Raw genomic sequence first — 20,861 nt, 5'->3', positions numbered from 1 at the left:
GAACTGGCTGAAACTAGTCAAGGTTATTAAAATAATTTGTATTCACAAAAGTAATCATTTTGCGATAAAAATCCCATATAAATTACTGGATTGCAAAATACAGATAAGAAATGAAGACATCTGGCAGTGCATTTGTTTGGTACAAAATGTCATGTTTTGGATACTGTCACCCCTAACTATTACTTATATTACAGGCAATAACATGGGAACAAATGAAATCGGAGAAGGGATAATTTTTAAAATCATTTAGTGATACTAAAATGACTTTTAAGATCAAAACATCTTTGATCAATGACACAATTTACTTTAGAAAAGTACATATTTTATTAAATTAACAAACATTTATAAGGAACTAGACATAACAACAACACATTCTATTTACTTTAGAAAAATACATATTTTATTGAATTATCTTAGATGACCTTTATAAGGAATTAGACATAACAACAACGCATTCTTCAAATTACAAATAAACCAAGAATAATGATTATCACACTTGAACATGTTCCAGAAAGTGATAAACTCGAATCAACTAGATAGAGGTGAATTTTATTCAATAGCATGCCTATAAGAACTTAATCACTTTATCATCAAACAAAATTCTTACCTTTTAGATGATGAAACTTTGGGTCTTGCAGGAACTCTCGCATAAGCATTCAGTATCCTGAGCATGAAAAAGTTATGTGAAGAATTCATAAACTTCAATTTGAAAATAGTAAAAAAATAAAATAAAATAAATATATATATGAGATTGTGTAATTGTAAAACAGTCACAGGCTCACAGCCTTAGAAAATGACATACAGATGACAATTGACAAGGGAAAACAACTGTCACATGGATATGGCTGTGGATACAGGGATACTACTATTTTTATGAAATTTTTAATATGACTTAACATTTAAAAAGATAAGGAACGTGAGCCAAAATGGAGTATCTGTGTGACATACAAAAACATGCTAACTCTGAGCTGGATTGGCGAACTAAGAAATAGTTTTCACAAGAGCTAGAAGCTGCTAGCCTTGTTTTTGGGTGACATTTTATCACCTTTTGATTCTTGTTGAGCTGAAGTATGATTCTACACAATAAAACTGCCACGATTTCAAGTCATCCATCTAATAGCATATTAATGTAGTGTGATATTCAAGATCAACTAACTAGACCATCAGCCAGCCTTTCACCCTACCATCAAATCCCTCTCAAGCTATGTCACATGGATTCGCCCAGCCGGGTGCCGCACCCGCGTTGACGCGATGCGGGTGTGGGTGCGGCACCCAGTGCGGTCAAACCGACCCTGGGTGTGGTCAATGCACCCAAGGTCTTAAGTGTCCAATTTTTGGACTTCAATAAAAAAAAATTTGCCTGATGAAATGGGCTGGGAGGGGGATTAGGGAAAAAAAAATTTGCCCCCTCCTCCCGACCCCGACGCCTCCTCTTCTACGTCTCCAACCCAGCAGAGGCAAGGCGACCGGTCCGGTGTGACAACCCAACAGGTATGTCTCCATCAGTGTTATTAAAAACGCACCTCAAGGCGCAAAAAGTGTGCCTCACCTTAAGGCTAGGGGTTTTATGCCTTGAGGCGCATGTGTAAAGCGCAAAAGCCTTGAGGCTTGCACCTCATAGGCCTTGAGGCGCACGCCTCAGGATGAGGCGTACACGCCTCGAAGCATTTGATCAAATGAGGGTCAAAACCCTAATTTGACCAAAAAGTAGGGCTTAAACAAAGCGCCCCCGACCCTTTATGTTGTGATTTTGGTTTTTTTCTCACCCCTCACTCTCTCTCTCTGTTTTTTTCTCACAACAGTCTCTCCCTCTTGGCTCTCACAGCATACTCTCTCTCTCTCTCTCTCTCTCTCTCTCGTGGTGGAGCCTCAAAACAGGTACGCTCTCTCTCATCTCTGGTTTTTTCTCTTTCTCTCTCATTCTCTTCTTCTTATCTCTTCTCCTTCTCTTTATTCCTCTAGATTGTATAACTGTTAGGGGTTGGACTAACCCCAACTTGCCTTTCAAAAAAAAAAGATTTTAAGCCCTCGGTGGCTGCTTCCTAACTCAGTATCAGGCTGAATGCGACTCAGAAGGGTAAAGGGCGACCCAATTTTTATTTTACGAACTGAGATGCAGTGTGTTATTTTTTCATATATAAATTCTGAAGTTTACATTCAAAAGAAATTTATTCTTTCACATATTCCTGTGTAGTTTATGTCTAAAGTCTGTCTTTTCTGCTTGCTAGAGATTAGTCGATTCAGCTTGTTAGAGATTATCCATGACTGAACCCTTTACATATGACATGATATTTTGCCTTTCGAGGGTTGCAAAAACTATTGTTTTCTTGACAGGCATGATGAGATATTTGAGTGCAACATACTTGAGTGTTAGAATGTAAAATATATATATATTCATATTATTATTATTATATATATTAATGTAATTTAATTTCCATTTTTTTGTATTTTTTGCTATTTTCTTTTTAATTTTTGAAAGTTACATTATTAGTTAAGTTCCACTTGGAACTTAACTAATAATGTAACTGTTGGACTAGTCCAACGGTTACATTTATAACCGTTGGACTAGTCCAACAACTACAAAGGAGAGCTCCTTAAGAGCTCTCCTCTCCCACTTGTATATAAAGGGGTGCATCCCCTCTTGTATTTTCAATTCCAATGCTTCTTAAGCATTTGGTGTTTTCATATCAATAAAGAATATTTTATTTCTTCTTTTGTTTCCCATTATACCCTTTTTAAGGGTTATGCTTTAGTGTCGTTTTAGACACCTTCTCGTGCGGATCTAAGTTCGTGTTTGGAAGATCCTCATTTCATTTCATGGTATCAAAGCAAGGTTCATCCTACATCGTGAAGATTTCTTGCCTCGTTTTCCATGCCAAGCTTGCAAAGGTGTTTTATCACCTTGGTTGGGGTTTTTAAAGCCTCTTTTAAAGGAAGGAGAGAAAAGAAAGGCTCGTTGCATCAAAATATCGTGTTTGCTTTCTCTTACTCTCTCTTTCTCTTTCTTTATTTCTTTTTTCTCCTTGTTTTATCACCTTTGTAAAAGATGATGATCAAGATAAAATCACCATCATACCCATGAAGCTAAACGACACAAATTATGTAATATAGGCTTCAATAATGAAGCACCACATATGGGGAAAAGGGTTGTGGGGCATAGTAGATGGTTCTGATTCGGAACCTAAACTTGTTCTCACCAAAATAGAAGGTGATAAAGAAGTTCCCTTGACCGAAGGGGAAAAAAGCAAAGCTTTAGCCAACTATGAAAAGAGTTGGAAAGAATGGAGAATAGGGCATGCTAAAATTATGTCATGGTTAATCAATAGCGTTGACATAAAGAAATGTTTTAGTTTTGCCAAGTTTGAGCATGCCGATAAGGCGTGGGAATATCTCAAAAATATGTATTCCCTAAAAGATATTGCACATGTGTGCAATCTTTAAGAAAGGGTTAGATCTATAACCCAAGGTAACAAAACTATACGAGAATACTATAATGAATTATCTGAACTTTGGGGTGAATTGGCTATTCTAGAGCCAAAATGGCATTGTCCAGAAGATATTGAGCTCTGACAAAAACAACTTGATATGGAGCATTTTTATCAATTTGCAAACAGTTTAAGACCGGAATTCGAGTCAACGAAATCGACTCTTCTTCATCGAGGAAAAGTTTTCTCTATTGTCGACACTATAGAGGAATTAACTATGGAGAAAAACAGAATCAAGAAATATACTCCAAAGGCTGAAGATGATTCTGTTCTTTCTGTATCCAGACCAGGAAATCATGTACGATCATATAGACCACCCCATTTTAATCGCCAAGGAGTTGATTATGACAAGAAAAAGGTTATCTGCCATCATTGTCATGAACCGGGACACTGCAGGCCTCAGTGTCTTAAGCTTAAGGAGCTCAGAGAAAAGAGAGTTGTGATTGCTGGATCGGAGCCCAAAGATCAAGATGCACCAGTCTCTATGGCCCAGCTAATGGAGATTCTCCAACCTCTCATCAAAGGAGCTTCCTCCTCAACAGAAGCTTCGATTGGGACAGCTGCTTCATCTTTTTCGGATCCAGATAATTTCCCTTGGCTTCTTGACTCTGGTGCTTCATTCCATATAACCCCTAATGAAAAAAGTTTAGCCGAATGTGTTAAAAATAAAACAAGTGTATTAAAAGATTTTACAGCTGATGAAACTTTTCTTGAAATAGAAGGAATAGGAAATTTTGAAAAAATCCATAAAACTGAGAAATTTTTTGTTCCAGAAGTAAGATTTATTCCCAAACTAAATTTAAATCTACTATCCGTTTCTCAAATATTTGACCATGGTTGTAATGTTTCCTTCTCTTCTCATGGTTGTTGGGTACAGGATCGCCAGTTAGGAAAGTTGATTGGGGAAGGCCATAGAGAAGGAGGACTCTATTACATGGATTTTTTAGAAATGCCAAAGAAAGCTTTTTGTTATAACATTCAGAAAAATGAGTTGGAGTTGTGGCACAAAAGACTCGGTCATCCTCATATAGCTAAAATCCAACATTTTCCAAATCTAGAAAAATTTTGTAATTCTGAAACGTTTACTTGTAAAGATTGTATTCTTGGCAAAATGAAAAGATTACCATTTCATAATAGAACTTTTGTCTCTTCAAGAACACTTGAATTAGTTCACTCGGATGTTTGGGGTCCTGCACCAATAATTTCTAAATGAGGGTTTGCTTATTATGTTATCTTTGTTAATGATTATTCCAGACATGGATTTACTTTCTAAAATATAAGTCTGAAGTATTTTCATACTTTCAAACATTTCATAATATGGTTAAAAACAAGTTTCAAAATGAAATTTCCATCTTTCAGGAGGAGAATTCTTGTCCACAGATTTTAAAAATTACCTTAACTTGCATGGCATCACACATCAAAGGTTTTGTCTATGTACACCCGAGCAAAATGGGCTGGCAGAACGAAAACATCACCATATTATGGAAACCACTAGAACTCTATTAATAGCAAATCAAGTCCCAAAAGATTTCTGGGCAGAAGTTGCCTTGACTGCCACCTATCTGATTAATCGAATGCCTTCTTCTTCTTTGCAAAATATATCACCAATCGAAAAACTTGTGAACCTTTCTCTAAATTACTCTAGACTGAGAGTATTTGGATGCAAATGTTTTATATTTACGGACAAAAATGATAAACTTTTTCCCCGTGCGATTCCTTGTGCCTTTTTATGATATGTTGAAAATAAAAAAGGATATAGGTGTTTTGACTTCAAAAATAATAAGCTATATGTATCAAGAAATGTTTCTTTTCTAGAAAAAGAGAGCTTCTTTAATTTTGAAAAACCAAAGAAAGTCACAGAGTACTCCTTTTTGTTAGATCTAACATCAAAATCTGATGAATATGATCATGACTATAACTTTGATGATGATTAAGGTATTATTGACCTTGATTACAATGTTGACAATGAAGAAGTTTATAGAGATACTAGTATACAATATTCAAGACGACGAGAGCCTAATCTTCCATGTGCACTTGAAAGATATTCTGAAATTCCAACCAAAAGGTCATCCCGAGTCTCAAGGCCTATAGGAAAAATTGTGTCATATGAATCTTTCTCTCTCACATATAGGGCAATCATTGCATTAATTCACTCATATGAAGAACCATCTTCATACTATCAAGCCAAGAATGATGTCAAATGGGCAGAAGTCATGAAAATTGAGTTAGATGCACTTGAAAAGGCTTCTACATGGTCTATTCAAGACCTTCCACTTGGAAAGAAACCTATAGGGTGTCAATGGGTTTACAAGGTTAAAACTAGGAGTGATAGTACTCTTGAAAGATATAAAGCATGTCTTGTGGCCAAAGGTTATGCCCAAGAATATGACATTGACTACGAAGAAACCTTTGCCCCTGATGCTCGTATGACAACAGTCAGAACCTTAATTGCCTTAGCTTCCATCAAGAAATGGTTCATATTTCAGATGGACGTCAAAAATGCATTTCTAAATGGAAACCTAGTTGAAGAAGTGTACATGGAAGCCCCTCCCGGTCTCAATATTCCTAAGGGTAAAGTCCTTCGCCTGGAAAAAACTTTTTATGGCCTTAAGCAAGCACCCAAAGTGTGGTATGACAGGTTTAGTCATGTTATGATTGATATTGGTTTTCACTTCTACTTGACTACTTCTACTTGACTGACACTGCTTTGTTTATTAAGAGTTCTGATGCAGGGATTATTGTGCTTCTTCTATACGTCGATGATATGATCTAATAATGAAATATGTGGAAATAAGAACAATGTCCTACAATGGACATTCACACATAGAAAGCAAAGAACAAGTCCAAAATGGACGTACATAAAAGCCAACAATGCCCTGCAAACATAAAATCTTTATAAATGCAAGAAAGGGCTTCAAGAAGCCATACTTTACAAAGGGGGAGACCCCACTTATTTATAGGCAAAGGAGAGTGAGAGAGAGGGAGAAAAGAAAGAGAGAGAGAGAGAGACCACATTGGGAGGCCCAACAAGGTGTTGGCCGTTGGGGGCCCAACGACTCTTAGTTGGGACCCCCCAATGTGAATGCATTAAATGCATTAAATAAAAGGAAAAAGAAAAGGAAGAAAAAAGAAAAAATATAAAAATGACTACAATGCCCCTATTGGGCAGAATTACAGGAATACCCTTAACGGGTATATATATATATATATTGATTACATGTATTTTAACACCCTCCCTCCTCAAGCTTTACGGGGATATAACCGAAAGCTTGTTGAGAAGGAACATAAAACGCGAAGCAGCAAGAGCTTTAGTGAAGAAGTCCGCCAACTGGTACTCGGATGTAACGTAAGGCAGTGCTATGGTTCCTCTTAGGTATTCATCACGAAGATAGTGGTAGTTCATCTCAATGTGTTTAGTACGCTCATGGAAGGTGTGATTGCTTGTGATATAAATTGCACTTTTGTTGTCACAACACATCTTCGAAGGGAGTAGAGATGACTATGCCCATATAACTGAGGAGACTTCTAAGCCACACAAGCTCCATGGTTGTAGTGGCCATTGCACGATACTCTGCTTCAGTTGAGGATAATGATACTTTATGTTGCTTCTTGCATCTCCAGAAAATCATAGTCACCTAAGAAAACACAAAAACCAGTAGTTGAGACTATTATCGAGATTTCCTCCCCAATCAGCATCAGTATAAGCAATTAAATTAAGTGACGACAAAAATGAAAGAAAAACTCCCTTAGTTATAGTATTTTTAATGTATCTGACTATTCTTAAGATTGCACTCATGTGCACAGTTGTAGGTGCATGTTGAAATTGACTGACTGAGTGAACAACATGAGTTATGTTTGGCCGAGTGATAGATAAGTATGTCAGAGATCCAACAAGTTGGCGGTAAGGAGTAGGATCCTCGAGAAGTGTTTCATCTTCCAACCTCAGCTTTGCATTGATAACCTTAGGGGTTTCTGTCTTCTTATCGTATGAGATGCCAGACTTGGAACAAATGTTAGCATCAAGTTTCATCTGAGAGAGAATATACCCTTGGAGAGAGTACGCTACTTCAATACCTAAAAAATATCTTAAGAAACCAAGGTTAGACATGTCAAAATTTTCTTTTAAAACTTTTTTAATATCATTGATTCCTTGCTCATCACTTCTAGTGATAATCATGTCATCAACATAAAGTAGTAGAATAACTACTGAAGACTCTACATTTTTCACAAATAAAGCAGTGTCAGTATAACATGAACGAAAATTTAAACTTGTCATTACATTGCTAAATCTATCATGCCAAGCCTTTGGAGCTTGTTTTAAACCATATAATGCCTTTTTAAGTTTGAAAATTTTATTTTCACCAATACATACTCCAGGTGGAGGATCCATGTAGACCTCTTCGTTTAATTCCCTATTTAGGAATGCATTATTAACATCTAATTGATAAATAGGTCATTTTTTAACTGACGCAACCACAATAAGAGTCCTAACACTAGTCATCCTAGCTACGGGAGCGAAGGTTTCTTCATAGTCTATATCGTATTCTTGAGCGTATCCCTTGGCTACCAACTGGGTTTTATAGCGTTCTAATGATCCATCACTTTTAGTTTTAATTTTGAAGACCCATCTACATCCAATAGCTTTCTTCTCAGTGGGTAATGAGGTTATTTCCCAGGTTTTTGCCTTCTCAAGGGCACTCAGTGTTCTAAGTTCATGGCTTCAACCCACCGTGGAATATTTTTTGTTTCATTATAATGTGACGGTCCATGAAAAGAATGTAACGCAATTAGACACGCTTTATACTTTGGTGTTAGAGACTCATAGGAAACAAACCTATTAGGATGATTGGAGATTCGGTCGGATCTCCTTAAAGAGGTTTCTTCTATATTGGAACCTTGAGAGTATTTTTCTAAGGCACTCAAGGAAACTTGTTGACCACGCCTAACATAGGTTTGAATTAGTCTATCACTTTCATTTTCAACATTGTTAAGAGGAATATCCTCTAGGTTATCCAACAAATCATTAGAAATTTCCTCTTCTTGAGGAGTCATATCTTCTTGCGAAAGAAGATCGAATAAGAAAGCATATTCGCTTTCGTCAATATCTTTAGTTTTCTCAAAACCATTTTCATTTTCTAAAAAGGTTACATCTTTAGAGACATATAGTTTGTTATTTTTAAGGTCGAAACATCTAAAACCCTTTTGATTTTCTCCATATCCTAAGAAAACACATTTAATAGCTTTAGGAGATAATTTATCTCTTTTATGTGTAAGGACAAAACATTTACACCCAAAAATTCTTAATCTATTGAAATCGGGTGTTCTTTCAAATATTTTTTTATATGGAGATGTATTTTGTAAGGATGAGATATCATTCTATCTATCAAGTTGATATTAAAGTGGCTTCGGCCCAATAACTTTTTGGAATTTTCTTGGAAATAAGAAGTGTCCTATTGGTTTTCAAAATGTGTCTATGCTTTCTTTCAGCTAGACCATTTTGTTGAGGAGTCCTAGGACATGATCATTGATGACAAATTCTATTTGTTTTCAAATAATTTTGAAATTCATTTGATAGATACTCTCCACCCGAATCAGATTTAAGAGTATAGATATTACTTGAAAATTGATTTTTGACTATCATATGAAATTTCTTGAAACAGGTAAAGACCGGATTTTAAATTGACAAAATAGATCCATACATATCTAGTGTAGTCATCAATGAAAGTAACATAATAGAAGTATCCTCCTTTCGATATGACCGGGGAAGGGCCTCATACGTCCGAGTGAACTAACTCAAAAGGTCTTTTGAACACAAAAGTTCTATTTAGAAAAGGAGTGGATTTTATTTTCCCAAAAATACAATTCTTGCAAACAAAATGTTTCTCATTACAAAATTTCTTTCCAAAAGAAAAGGAGTACATTTTTTAGAAACTTGGATGTCCAAGTCTTTGGTGCCAAGTTTCAATATTTTTATCTTGGACATGATTACAAAAAGAATTAGTGGGAAGTTTCAAGTTGCTCATGTAATAGAGATCTTCCCTCCTATAGCCTTGCCCAATTTGCTTCCCGGATCGGAGATCCTGTATAGAGCAATCCTTAATTGAGAAGGAGATTTCGCATCCATTATCACATATTTGAGAAACAGAAAGGAGATTTAAATTAAGTTGAGGTATCACTCGTACGTTTGGCACAAAGAAATCTTTTGAAAAATTTAAAGTTCCAAAACTTTTTACTTGTAAAGATGTACCATCGACGGTTGAAACATAAGAGTTTTTAGAGTTATTACACAAATTGGATAGCCCATTTTCGACTGGGGTCATATGAAAGGAAGCTCCAGAATCAAGAATCCAAGAAAACATACCTGGAGGAGAAGAAGAAGCTATGGCGACACCCGAAGTTGATGGCGATTTGAGTAGAATTTGAAGTGCCTCCGATAGTTGAGCAAAAGAGGACTCCTTCCCTTTGATGGGTCCCTCCTTCTTTTGTGTAATTTCTTCAACGGAGGCAACCTTACCTTTTGAGGCTTCATTTAGCTTAGGGCAATTAAGTCTTATATGACCCGGTTCTTGGCAATGATGGCAAATGACTTTTCTATAGTTGCCATTATAGTTATTTTGTCTCCCAAAGTGTAGAGGCTTATAAGCTTTTACATGATTGCCAGGTTTAGACACGGCCAAAACTTCATCTCCTCCCTTAATCATGCCAAGACGAGTTTCTTCTTGGCATATTTTGGTTATAGCATCTTCCAAAGAAAGAGGTTTAGATCTATGAAGAAGGGAGGATCTAACTTGTTCATATTCGGGCCTAAACCCATGTAGAAATTGGAAAAAATGTTCTTTTTCATATTGTTCTCTCCTTAGTTCCACATCTTCACTAGAGACCCACTTTGGTTCTAGTAGGGATAGTTCATCCCATAAGGGTCCAAGGGTGCTAAAATAATCTCTTACACCCATTTTCCCTTGCTGGATTTTTTCTTGGAGAAAGAATTGACGAGCAAGGTCTTTTTAAGTATACGTACCTTTCATAAAGAACCATGCTTTATTTGCCATTCGAAATTTAGCAATGTTGGTGCAAATTTTGAGCTTCACATTATTCATGAACCAAGCAAAAAATTTTGCATGCTTACTTTCCCAATCTTCAACTTTAAATTGGTGATCTTCAATAGCCTTTATGCGGGCATTTCCTTCAAGTGCTTTTTCTTGATCACCATCCATCTTGGTGAGTTGGAGTTGCGGTTCCGGAATAGTGCCCATGACATATCCCCAAAGCTTTTTACCCTTGAGGTTGTTCTCTATGGCGGCGACCCACATCATGTAGTTAGTAACATTAAGTTTGAAGGAGAGATCAATCTTTTGTTCTCCTTACATTTTAATCTCAAGAAGACAAACCAAGAGAGAAATACAATATGAAAAATATAACTAGTCAACTAGCTATAACAAGAATCAAGAGCATACACCTTGTTGGACATACACAAAAGCCAACAATGGCTTGCAAACATAAATCTTTATAAATGCAAGAAAGGGCTTCAAGAAGCCATACTTTACAAAGGGGGAGACCCCACTTATTTATAGGCAAAGGAGAGTGTGAGAGAGGAAGAAAAGAAAGAGAGAGAGACCACATTGGGAGGCCCAACAAGGTGTCGTTGGGCTCCTAACGATCACAATTATGACTGTTGGGGGCCCAACAACTCTTAGTTGGGACCCCAATGTGAATGCATTAAATGCATTACATAAGGAGGAAAAAGAAAAAATAAAAGGAAGAAAAAGGAAAAAGAAGAAAAGAAGAAGAAAAAATATAAAAATGACTACAATGCCTCTATTGGGCAGAATTACAGGAATATCCTTATCAGGTATGATAGATATACATATATATATATATTAAAAAATATATATATATATTGATTACATGTATTTTAACAATGATCATCACTGGAAGCGATAAACAGGAAGTTGAAAACATCAAAAACCTTCTTAAATCTCGTTTTGAAATGACTGATTTAGGTTTATTAAGATATTTATTAGGTATTGAAATTGCTTACTCTCCTAGGGGTTACCTACTATCTCAAACTAAATTTGCTTCTGATATTATTTTCAGGTCTGGCATTACTGATAATAAGAAAGTAGATACTCCAAAAGTTGTCAATGTAAAAATGAAGATTGATGATGTAGAACTCCTTAAAGATCCTACTCCTTACAGACAGCTAGTCGGAGCTCTTTCCTATTGTTCCATTACCAGACATAGCACATGTTGTGCACACAGCAAGCCAGTTTCAGCATGCTCCCACATCTGTTCATATGAAAGCAGTTTTGCGTATCATCAGATACCTCAAGACCTCTCTTTCGAGAGGGCTCTTTTTGTCTTCTACTTCCTGACTTGATTTAATTGCATACATTGATGTTGATTGGGGAGGTGATCCTAACAACCGACACTCAACCACTGGTTTTTGTGCCTTTTTAGGTAAATCTTTGATATCGTGGAGATGTAAAAAGCAGCAGAAGGTCTCTCTCTCGTCCACAGAAGCCGAATATCGTGCCATGACAACTACGACCATGGAAGTAGTTTGGCTCAGACGCCTGCTTGCTGATATGGGAGTAGAAGCAACACAAGTTTCACGTATGTGCTGCTACAACAAAAGTGCGATCTACATTGCAAGCAACAGAACATTTCATGAATGCACCAAGTACATTGAAATGGATTGTCACTACGTCAGAGAGGAATATCTACATGGGACAATTGATCTACCATATGTTACCTCAGAATATCAGTTAGCAGACTTCTTTATAAAGCCTCTCGTTGCTCCCAGATTTCACTTCCTCTTAGACAAACTTTCACTCATTTTACTGTAAGTTTGAGGGGGAGTGTTAAAATGTAATATATATATATATTGTAGAAAGATGCACCGAACCCTAGGTAGAGAGAGAGAGAGATGAGAGAGAGAGAGAGAGACGGTTGCACAGGAAGAGAAAACTTGTTAACTTTGTTATTAGGGTCTCTCTCTATGTTAAATAGAGAGAGGCTTAAAAGAATAATTACAACTAAGCCCACAAAATTTCAAATAGCATCTAATATAAAAAGACTTCACTTAAAACCACCTATTCTTAACACTCCCCCTCAAGCTGGAGCATATATATCAATCATGCTCAGCTTGTCACAACATTTTGAGAAATTTGGTCTAGCAAGAGGTTTTGTAAACATATCTACAACTCGTTCTTCCGACTTTAGATATTTGGTAGTGATATGACCAGCTTGAACCATATCCCTTACATAGTGGCAATCAACCTCAATGTGCTTTGTTCTCTCATGAAATACAGGATTGTTCGCTATATATGTTGCAGCTTTGTTATCGCACATCATGGTCATGGGAGAGGAAACCTTCACCTGAAGATCATGAAGAACAGTACGAACCCACATCAATTCAGCAGTTGTTTGGGTCATAGCCCGATATTCTGATTCTACACTCGACCTAGAAACCACATTTTGTTTCTTACTTCTCCAAGAAATCAAGTTGTCTCCCAAAAACACAGAATCCTGTGGTAGATTTTCTATCCACTACAGATCCCGCATAGTCAGCATCAGAATAGGCCACTATCTCCAGAGTTTCACCTTTCCTGAACAATAACCCATTTCCAAGAAAAGATTTTAGATATCTGAGAATCATAATAGTTGCATTCCAGTGTACCGCAGTTGGTTTGTCCATAAACTGGCTAACTTTGCTTACTACTAAAGCAATATCCGGGCCTGGTCACAGTTGTAAAGAAGCGACTTTAAATATATTGGGTTCAATAATGAACCAATACACATGCACATGAAGTGTGAATATACCCACTAAAGGGAAAACACAAGCACATAATGTGCTAACACATAAACCCACAAAGGGGCAAAAATGCCTATAAGGCATAAGTTAATATCATTAAAGAAAATAAGGGTGTAACACCCATTACATGGAGCAAAAGCTCCTTATTGGAGTGAAGAATACAAAGGGAAAAGCCCCTATTTATAAGCACAAAAAGGGACCACCTTAGGGGCTCCCAACGTCTCTATTGGGAGGCCCCCAATATGGTACGAATACGAAAAACAAAAATAAAAAAACAGAAAATAAAAGAAATATTACAATGCATATTCCAATTGGAATATGCGTAAAATGACAAATTACAAGAATACCCTTGAGGGTATTTTAGGAAGAGAAAATATATATATTTATATATATATATATGTACATTTAAGGATTATATTTCAACATACATATATGTGTACGAGTACACATATTTTAACACCCCCCCCCCCCTCAATCTTTGCGGGGAAACGAAAAGATTGAAAAAAGGGCAAGACTCCAAGAGGCTTTGGTAAAGATGCTATTGAAACTTGAAAATGCCTTCCTCCAATTGCCTTTTAATGGTGAACACATTTCCCGATCCATCCAGGGTACTTCTTTTTATCCTATTTCCAAGATCTTGTAGAATAACAACAAAAAACAAGTAAAAAATATCTTTGCACTTTACTCAAATGGAACATTCCTAACAAGGTGCAAAATTATAACTTATGCATATAAATTTGAAGCACAGGATAGGATAATTACTTTAGCATGAAAAGAAAATTTAGAAAACCAAGGTTTCAAAATCATATATCATGTTAAATAGTGGGCAGAAACAAATTGCAAAAATGCATAACGCATTCATAAGGTCCAACATTGGACAAACACAACCCCATAATGGAGAATAACACAATGGTCCACTAAGGGACACCACAAGAAGCCTACGAAGAGGCATAAGTTATATAAACTTCATTGAATGAAGGCCTAAAAGGCCAAAATGAGCATATGCATATACTATCATGAAATGAATCAACACTTAAAATAAACATTAATGAACATGCTCCAAACATATAGAAAAACAAGGGTTATTGATTTTAGCAATTCCTTTGAAAGCGATTTCAAGAGGGAAATGCTTCAAGAGCATAAAAAGAGTGTATGAAGCACAAGATTTCAAAAAGATTTTAAATCCATTTAAGAGGCAAAATAATGAGTGTTATTTGATTAGAGAACCTCACACTTTTAGGAAAATCTCACTCAAATGACAAAAAAACTCATTTTGCATATCAAAAAGTGGCCAAAAAACCATAAGCACTTAATATATAGATTAAAGCCAAAATATTGATTTGATTTTAAAATATGCATATCAAAGATATGATTCACTTGTAAAAAGAAAGCAAAAAATGAATGTAATTTCATAACTTTCAACAATAGTTCATCCACTACAAGCAACTACCTCATTAGTCCTCCAAACCCCATAAATCAAGTGTATAAGCTACTAGATCAGGAATATAAATATAATGTCATTAAAGGCCAAATTACACACACAAAGGTGTGCAAAAGAACCTCTTGTCTACATGTAATAATACTTGAAATGAGTGCATCAACGATAAGAACAAGAGAATACACGCCAACATGGACCAAAAACATCTCTTGTTTACGTAAAAATACACTCAAGACCAAGTATGTTCAGCTACTAGAACAAGAGTATCAAGCCAACCATGGGCTAAAAACACAATACATCTCTTGTCTACATAAAATGACACTTGAATTGAGTGAAAGAAACCAACCATGGGCATACATCTCAGCGACTAGAATAAGGATACAAATGCCAACATGGACTAAAATCACACACCATGGTGTGAATCAACGTGCCTTGTCTACATATAATAACACTCAAGACAAGTGTGTTCAGCTACTAGACCAAGAGGACAAAAACCAACAAAAGGCTACCAACACACAAAGGTGTAATAAAATTCTTGTCTACATATGATGACACTTAGATATGAGTTATAAAAGGAGAAGACTTTTGAGGCAATAAAACTTGTAATGACAAACATGTAAATAAAACCTTGAATCAATAAAACAATATTTTTCAAAAAAGAATACCCATATTTTGGAATAAACTATGTAAAAGTATCTTCAACAAGATACTACAACCGATAGAACAATATTCTTGAGAATAAATGTGTGAACATACGCACACCAAAAACACTTGTGTACAAAAGCACAAAAGCACGAAATCACAAATGTGCAAATGCACTCATAAGTTTCATAAACAATAAAAGGTTGGGCAATAATCCCTCAAACCTTGATTTTAATATACCTTAAAACATTTAAGGTTTCAAAACACCATATTTCCATCATATATATAAATAAGAGCATCCATAAGATCAATGGCCAAAATCAAACGAGTGACACACTCATAATTAGATATCATATACCAAATCATTCTAGAGTCCCAAGGTGCCCATAACTCACCTCAACCACCATCTATAATATGGCAAGTGGACAATCTAAAATGACATAATACAAGGTGCCCATAACTCACCTTAACAATTATCTCTAATATAACAATAGGGCCATAAGAAAGGATTGATGCATCATATACCTTGTGATGGATAGAAGATAAATGTCATAAAAGGGCAATGAACTCTTACGGAAAACATTTTCCAAATATGTGATTTTACAAAGAGGGCCGACTCAAAGGTCCAACATAATTAATCACAACAATATGTCATATAACAATAATGTTGCATGTATACGAAATTATGTTCAATCATGATCATTATAAAAAGACTTAATAAACACAACATGAAATATTTAAGCTATGTCATGTGTGAGAAAGGAATTGGAATAATCCAAGAAGCAAATCAAGCCTTTATAATTTGCAATTATATGTATACCAAGATGTAAAATGGCAATAATCTTAAATGTGCAAATTTAGGACAACATGTACCAAGATATTGCGGAAGCATTTATAATGATAAAAGAAACAATCTTACAAGTCCATTAAGGGATAAAAACAAACACAAGCCCTAAAGAAGGCAATAAAAACATCTCTTTATTGAAAAGAGAGTACCATGTGAAAATGTCTATGAACACACAATACGCATATAAGCATAAATATTTTATAAAAGAAGTGTACGAAGACACTCTCACAATCACTTGAACAAGATACGCAAAAAGCGTAATAAAGGCAAACATGCAATAATGTATGTATTTCATAAAAAGGAACAAATGCTTGAGTCTCTCAAGCTTTAATTATGCAATTATATGCTTGATAAATGCAATTTAAGACAAAGAAGACCATATTATGGCCAATGTAGGCATCCTTAGAGATACAATCAAGAGGTTTTGAAACCTTATGTGAAAAATACAAACAAACATGTTTATAAAGTTGCATCATTAGAAGAAAAATAAAAAATTAATGAAATCTTTTATACCAAAGGATGCAATAGATACACTATGCATTCTATATAGTGTGAGAAGATTTTTAAAAGATCTTTCCTAATGAACACAATGGTTCATACAACATATTTATCACAAATAATTTTTCAAAATTCTTTAAATAAACCAAAACCATTGAGAGACTTTTAGGAGTTCATAAATATTTATCATTAACAAGAACTACTTAGGGTTCATAAAAAAGTAAACTACAAATATTTAGATGTGAGAAATTCTCATACAAGAATTATATCAAAAATTTAGCAAAGATCATTAACTTATACAAGAATTATATAAGTTATCACAAAAAAATGCACTAAAAACCATACACAAGAGTTTTTAAGCAAAGATCATTAATTTAGCAAGAAATTATATAAAAAGTTAACTTATAGGTTAATCACGAAATTCTTATGAAAAAATCATAAATCTCACATAATTGAAAAACAATTTTGCAAAACATAAATTACTATTATATGTGATGAGGAATCGATAAATATATAACCAAGAATTATAATAAACAAATTTACCAAATTTAAAAGGAGATATTTTAAAATATACGAACACGCGAAATGTGAAAGAAAATGATTCAACTATCAAAAACACTAAATGTGCAAGAAAAATAGTTTCATAATGCATAATATGTTAAGAAAAGAGATACATACCGAAAACTTCTAAAAAGGAGAGGAACAATGAATACTTCACCATTTCTTGAGCACCACGCTTTCCGTTGCACCAAGAGACAACTCCATCGTAACCTTGCTCTGATACCATGTAAAGAAGCGGCTTTGAATATATTGGGTTCAATAATGAACCAATACACATGCACATGAAGTGCGAATATACCCACTAAAGGGAAAACACAAGCACATAATGTGCTAACACATAAACCTACAAAGGGGCAAAAATGCCTATAAGGCATAAGTTAATATCATTGAAGAAAATAAAGGTGTAACACCCATTACATGGAGCAAAAGCTCCTTATTGGAGTGAAGAATACAAAGGGAAAAGCCCCTATTTATAAGCACAAAAAGGGACCACCTTGGGGGCTCCCAACGTCTCTATTGGGAGGCCCCCAATATGGTACGAATACGAAAAACAAAAATAAAAAAACAGAAATATTACAATGCATATTCCAATTGGAATATGCGTAAAATGACAAATTACAAGAATACCCTTGAGGGTATTTTAGGAAGAGAAAATATATATATTTATATATATATATATATATATATATATATATAAATAGAGATACGTATACATATATATATAAACGTATCTTTATATATATATATATAAATATATATATATGTACATTTAAGGATTATATTTCAACATACATGTGTACGAGTACACATATTTTAACAACAGTTACATACAATAGCTTCCCTACTAGGGAGCGATAGCTTTTGCTATCAACCGGTTTTGACCCTTCTTCAAACAACTGAACTTTATGGTTCATGGGAATATTTGTTGGTTTAACTCCCAACATTCTTGTTTCCTCTAATAAGTCAAGAACATACTTCCGTTGAGACAAAACCATCCCTTCACGGCTCCTGGCAACTTCTATACCCAGAAAATACCTGAGTGAACTAAGGTCTTTTGTAACAAAGTGTTTTTGAAGATGAGCCTTTGTGGCTTCAATAGCTTTCACATCATCTCCTGTAAGAATGATGTCATCCACATATACCACCATAACAACTATGCCAGAGCTAGTTTTCTTTATAAATAGTGTATGATTTGTTGTTGACCTATTAAAGCCAAAGCGTGACATCACTTCAAACAACTTTTGAAACCATGCACGAGGACTTTGTTTCAAGCCATAAATCGCCTTTCTCAATCTACACACCTTCTGACACTCCCCCTCAACCTCGAATCCTGGAGGTTGTTGCATGTAAACGGTCTTAAATAAATCCCCATATAGAAATGCATTTTTCACATCTAAATGCATTTTTCACATCTAATTGGTACAAGCTCCAACCATGCTGAACAGCTACTGAGAGAACAAGACGAATGATATCCATCCGTGCAACAGGAGAAAAGGTTTCAAAGAAATCAATACCATATGTCTGAGTATACCCTTTGGCTACTAATCTGGCCTTGTACCTTTCAATAGAACCATCAGATTTGTATTTTATTGTATATACCCATTTACATCCAACAATGTCAGCATCTGCTGCAGAATCAACTAGATCCCATGTATGTTGAGATATTAAAACATCCATTTCTTCTTGCATAGCCAGCTTCCAGCGATTATCAAGCTCTGCCTGCTGATAGTTCAGAGGAATAGTTTCAGCAGATAAGGCTGAAATAAAAGACTTTATCTGATTTCCAATTCTGGCATCGGAGACAAAATGAGATATGGGATATAAGGTACATTGTCGTGTCCCCTTTCATAGAGCAATAGGCCTGTTATCATCATCATGAAGATCACTATTGTCAGTAGAACTTACCTCAGGGGAAGAAGAAGATGAAGGCACTTGCGGAGGTGGAGCTCTACGCACATATACCAATGGAGGATTATGAAATCTGAAAGAGGATGAAGTTTGGTTTGGTAATAAGGGCACAAATTCCAAAGGAAAAGGAGGTATAGGTAATGGACAAGACTCAGCTGGATCAACCTGCAGCGGGGAACCGGTACTAGAGTAATATGGAGTGGATTCCAAGAAAGATACATCCGCACTGACATACTCTCGGCGAGAGGTAGGATCATAACATCGATATCCCTTTTGATTTTTGGGATAACCTATAAATATGCATTTTGTAGCTTGAGCAGCTAATTTATCACGGTTAGGGCCAAGTTTGTGTACAAAACAAACACATCCAAATATTTTGGGAGAGAAGGAGAAGAGTGGGGTATTGGGTTTTAGGATATGAAATGGAATTTGATCACCCACAGAAGACAAAGGCATGCGGTTGATCAGATAGCAAGCAGTTGTAATCGCATCACCCCAGTATAACGCATGAACATTGGATTGAATCATAATGGTCCTGGCAACATCAAGCAAGTGTCGATGTTTTCGCTCAGCCACCCCATTTTGTTGAGATGAATAGGCACAGGAAGTTTGGGGTTGGATGCCATTATCTTGGTAAAATTGTAACAGACCTTTTGATTTAAACTCGAGAGCATTATCAGTGCGAACAATCTTGACAATAGATTCAAACTGAGTTTTTATTTCAAGAATTAAGGATTTGATAATACTTGGAACTTCAGATCGTTCCTTTATTAAAAACACCCATGACAACTTAGAGAAATCATCAACAATAACTAGATAGTATCGACACTGAGTCCTAGTAGGAATCTTACTAGTACCCCATACATCTGCATGAAGAAGTTCAAAGACTTTATTACTAAACTAACTCTGACTCGAAGGGAACGAACTTCGATGATGCTTGCCCAGCTGACATGCTTCACACTGAAATGATGTGGTGGAAGGAATCTGAGGAAAGACCGAACGAAGCTTTGACAATGAAGGATGACCAAGACGACGATGCCACTGAACATGACTGAATGAATGTTCCATTGCAGCATGAACAGTACCCATTGGATGATGTAGGTAGTAAACTCCATTTTCTTCATAGCCTCCACCAATCTTCTTCTCCGTCAGCAAATCCTGAAAATGACAACCCATCGGATCAAATATTACTCTACAGTTTTGTTCTTTTATAAGGCAACTAACAAAGAGTAAACTTTGAGGAAATTTTGGAGCATGAAGAACATTTTGCAACTGTAATGAGGAGGATATAGAAATATTTCCCTGACCAACAACCGGGGAGGAGCTCCCATCGGCTAATGAGACTCCAAGCTGAGCATTAATATCCTTTAGATCTGAAAAAACAAGTGAATTTCCACACAAATGTCTGGATGCACCAGAGTCAATAATCCACTTAGTGTCAGTCGGATGAAGATGATTTCCAGTTGAATAGGCAACACCAGCTACAGGAGGGGTGGAACTCAAAGGACGAAGAGCTATCAGCTCATCATATTCAGCACGACTGAGGGTGATACTACTGTCACTTGCAGAGATATTTTTTTGTGCCTTTGTTGCCTCGATAGTAGTAACATTTGTTTTAGGAGCATATGACTTTGATGAAGAAGAGGTTGGCCGGCCATGCTTATCCCA

The 20,861-nt window shown here is 35.8% G+C and overlaps 1 protein-coding gene across 1 annotated transcript in view; it reads right to left on the bottom strand.

Annotated features, from left to right (window-relative positions):
- The window catches only part of LOC149848693 (mRNA-decapping enzyme-like protein), a 35,978-nt gene that overhangs the window by 3,488 nt on the left and 11,629 nt on the right, over positions 1 to 20,861 (bottom strand). The window contains exon 5 of the mRNA XM_089996957.1: positions 608 to 664. Within this exon, the coding sequence (XP_089853083.1) occupies positions 608 to 664 (57 nt within the window). The remainder of the gene's footprint in view (positions 1 to 607; positions 665 to 20,861) is intronic.

Source organism: Nuphar pumila, chromosome 1 (genome assembly GCF_984573655.1).
Source record: "Nuphar pumila chromosome 1, dmNupPumi1.hap1.1, whole genome shotgun sequence".
Classification (NCBI taxonomy): Eukaryota; Viridiplantae; Streptophyta; class Magnoliopsida; order Nymphaeales; family Nymphaeaceae; genus Nuphar; species Nuphar pumila.
The sequence above is the reverse complement of the archived record's forward strand: the minus strand, read 5'-3'. Positions and strand labels throughout refer to the sequence as shown.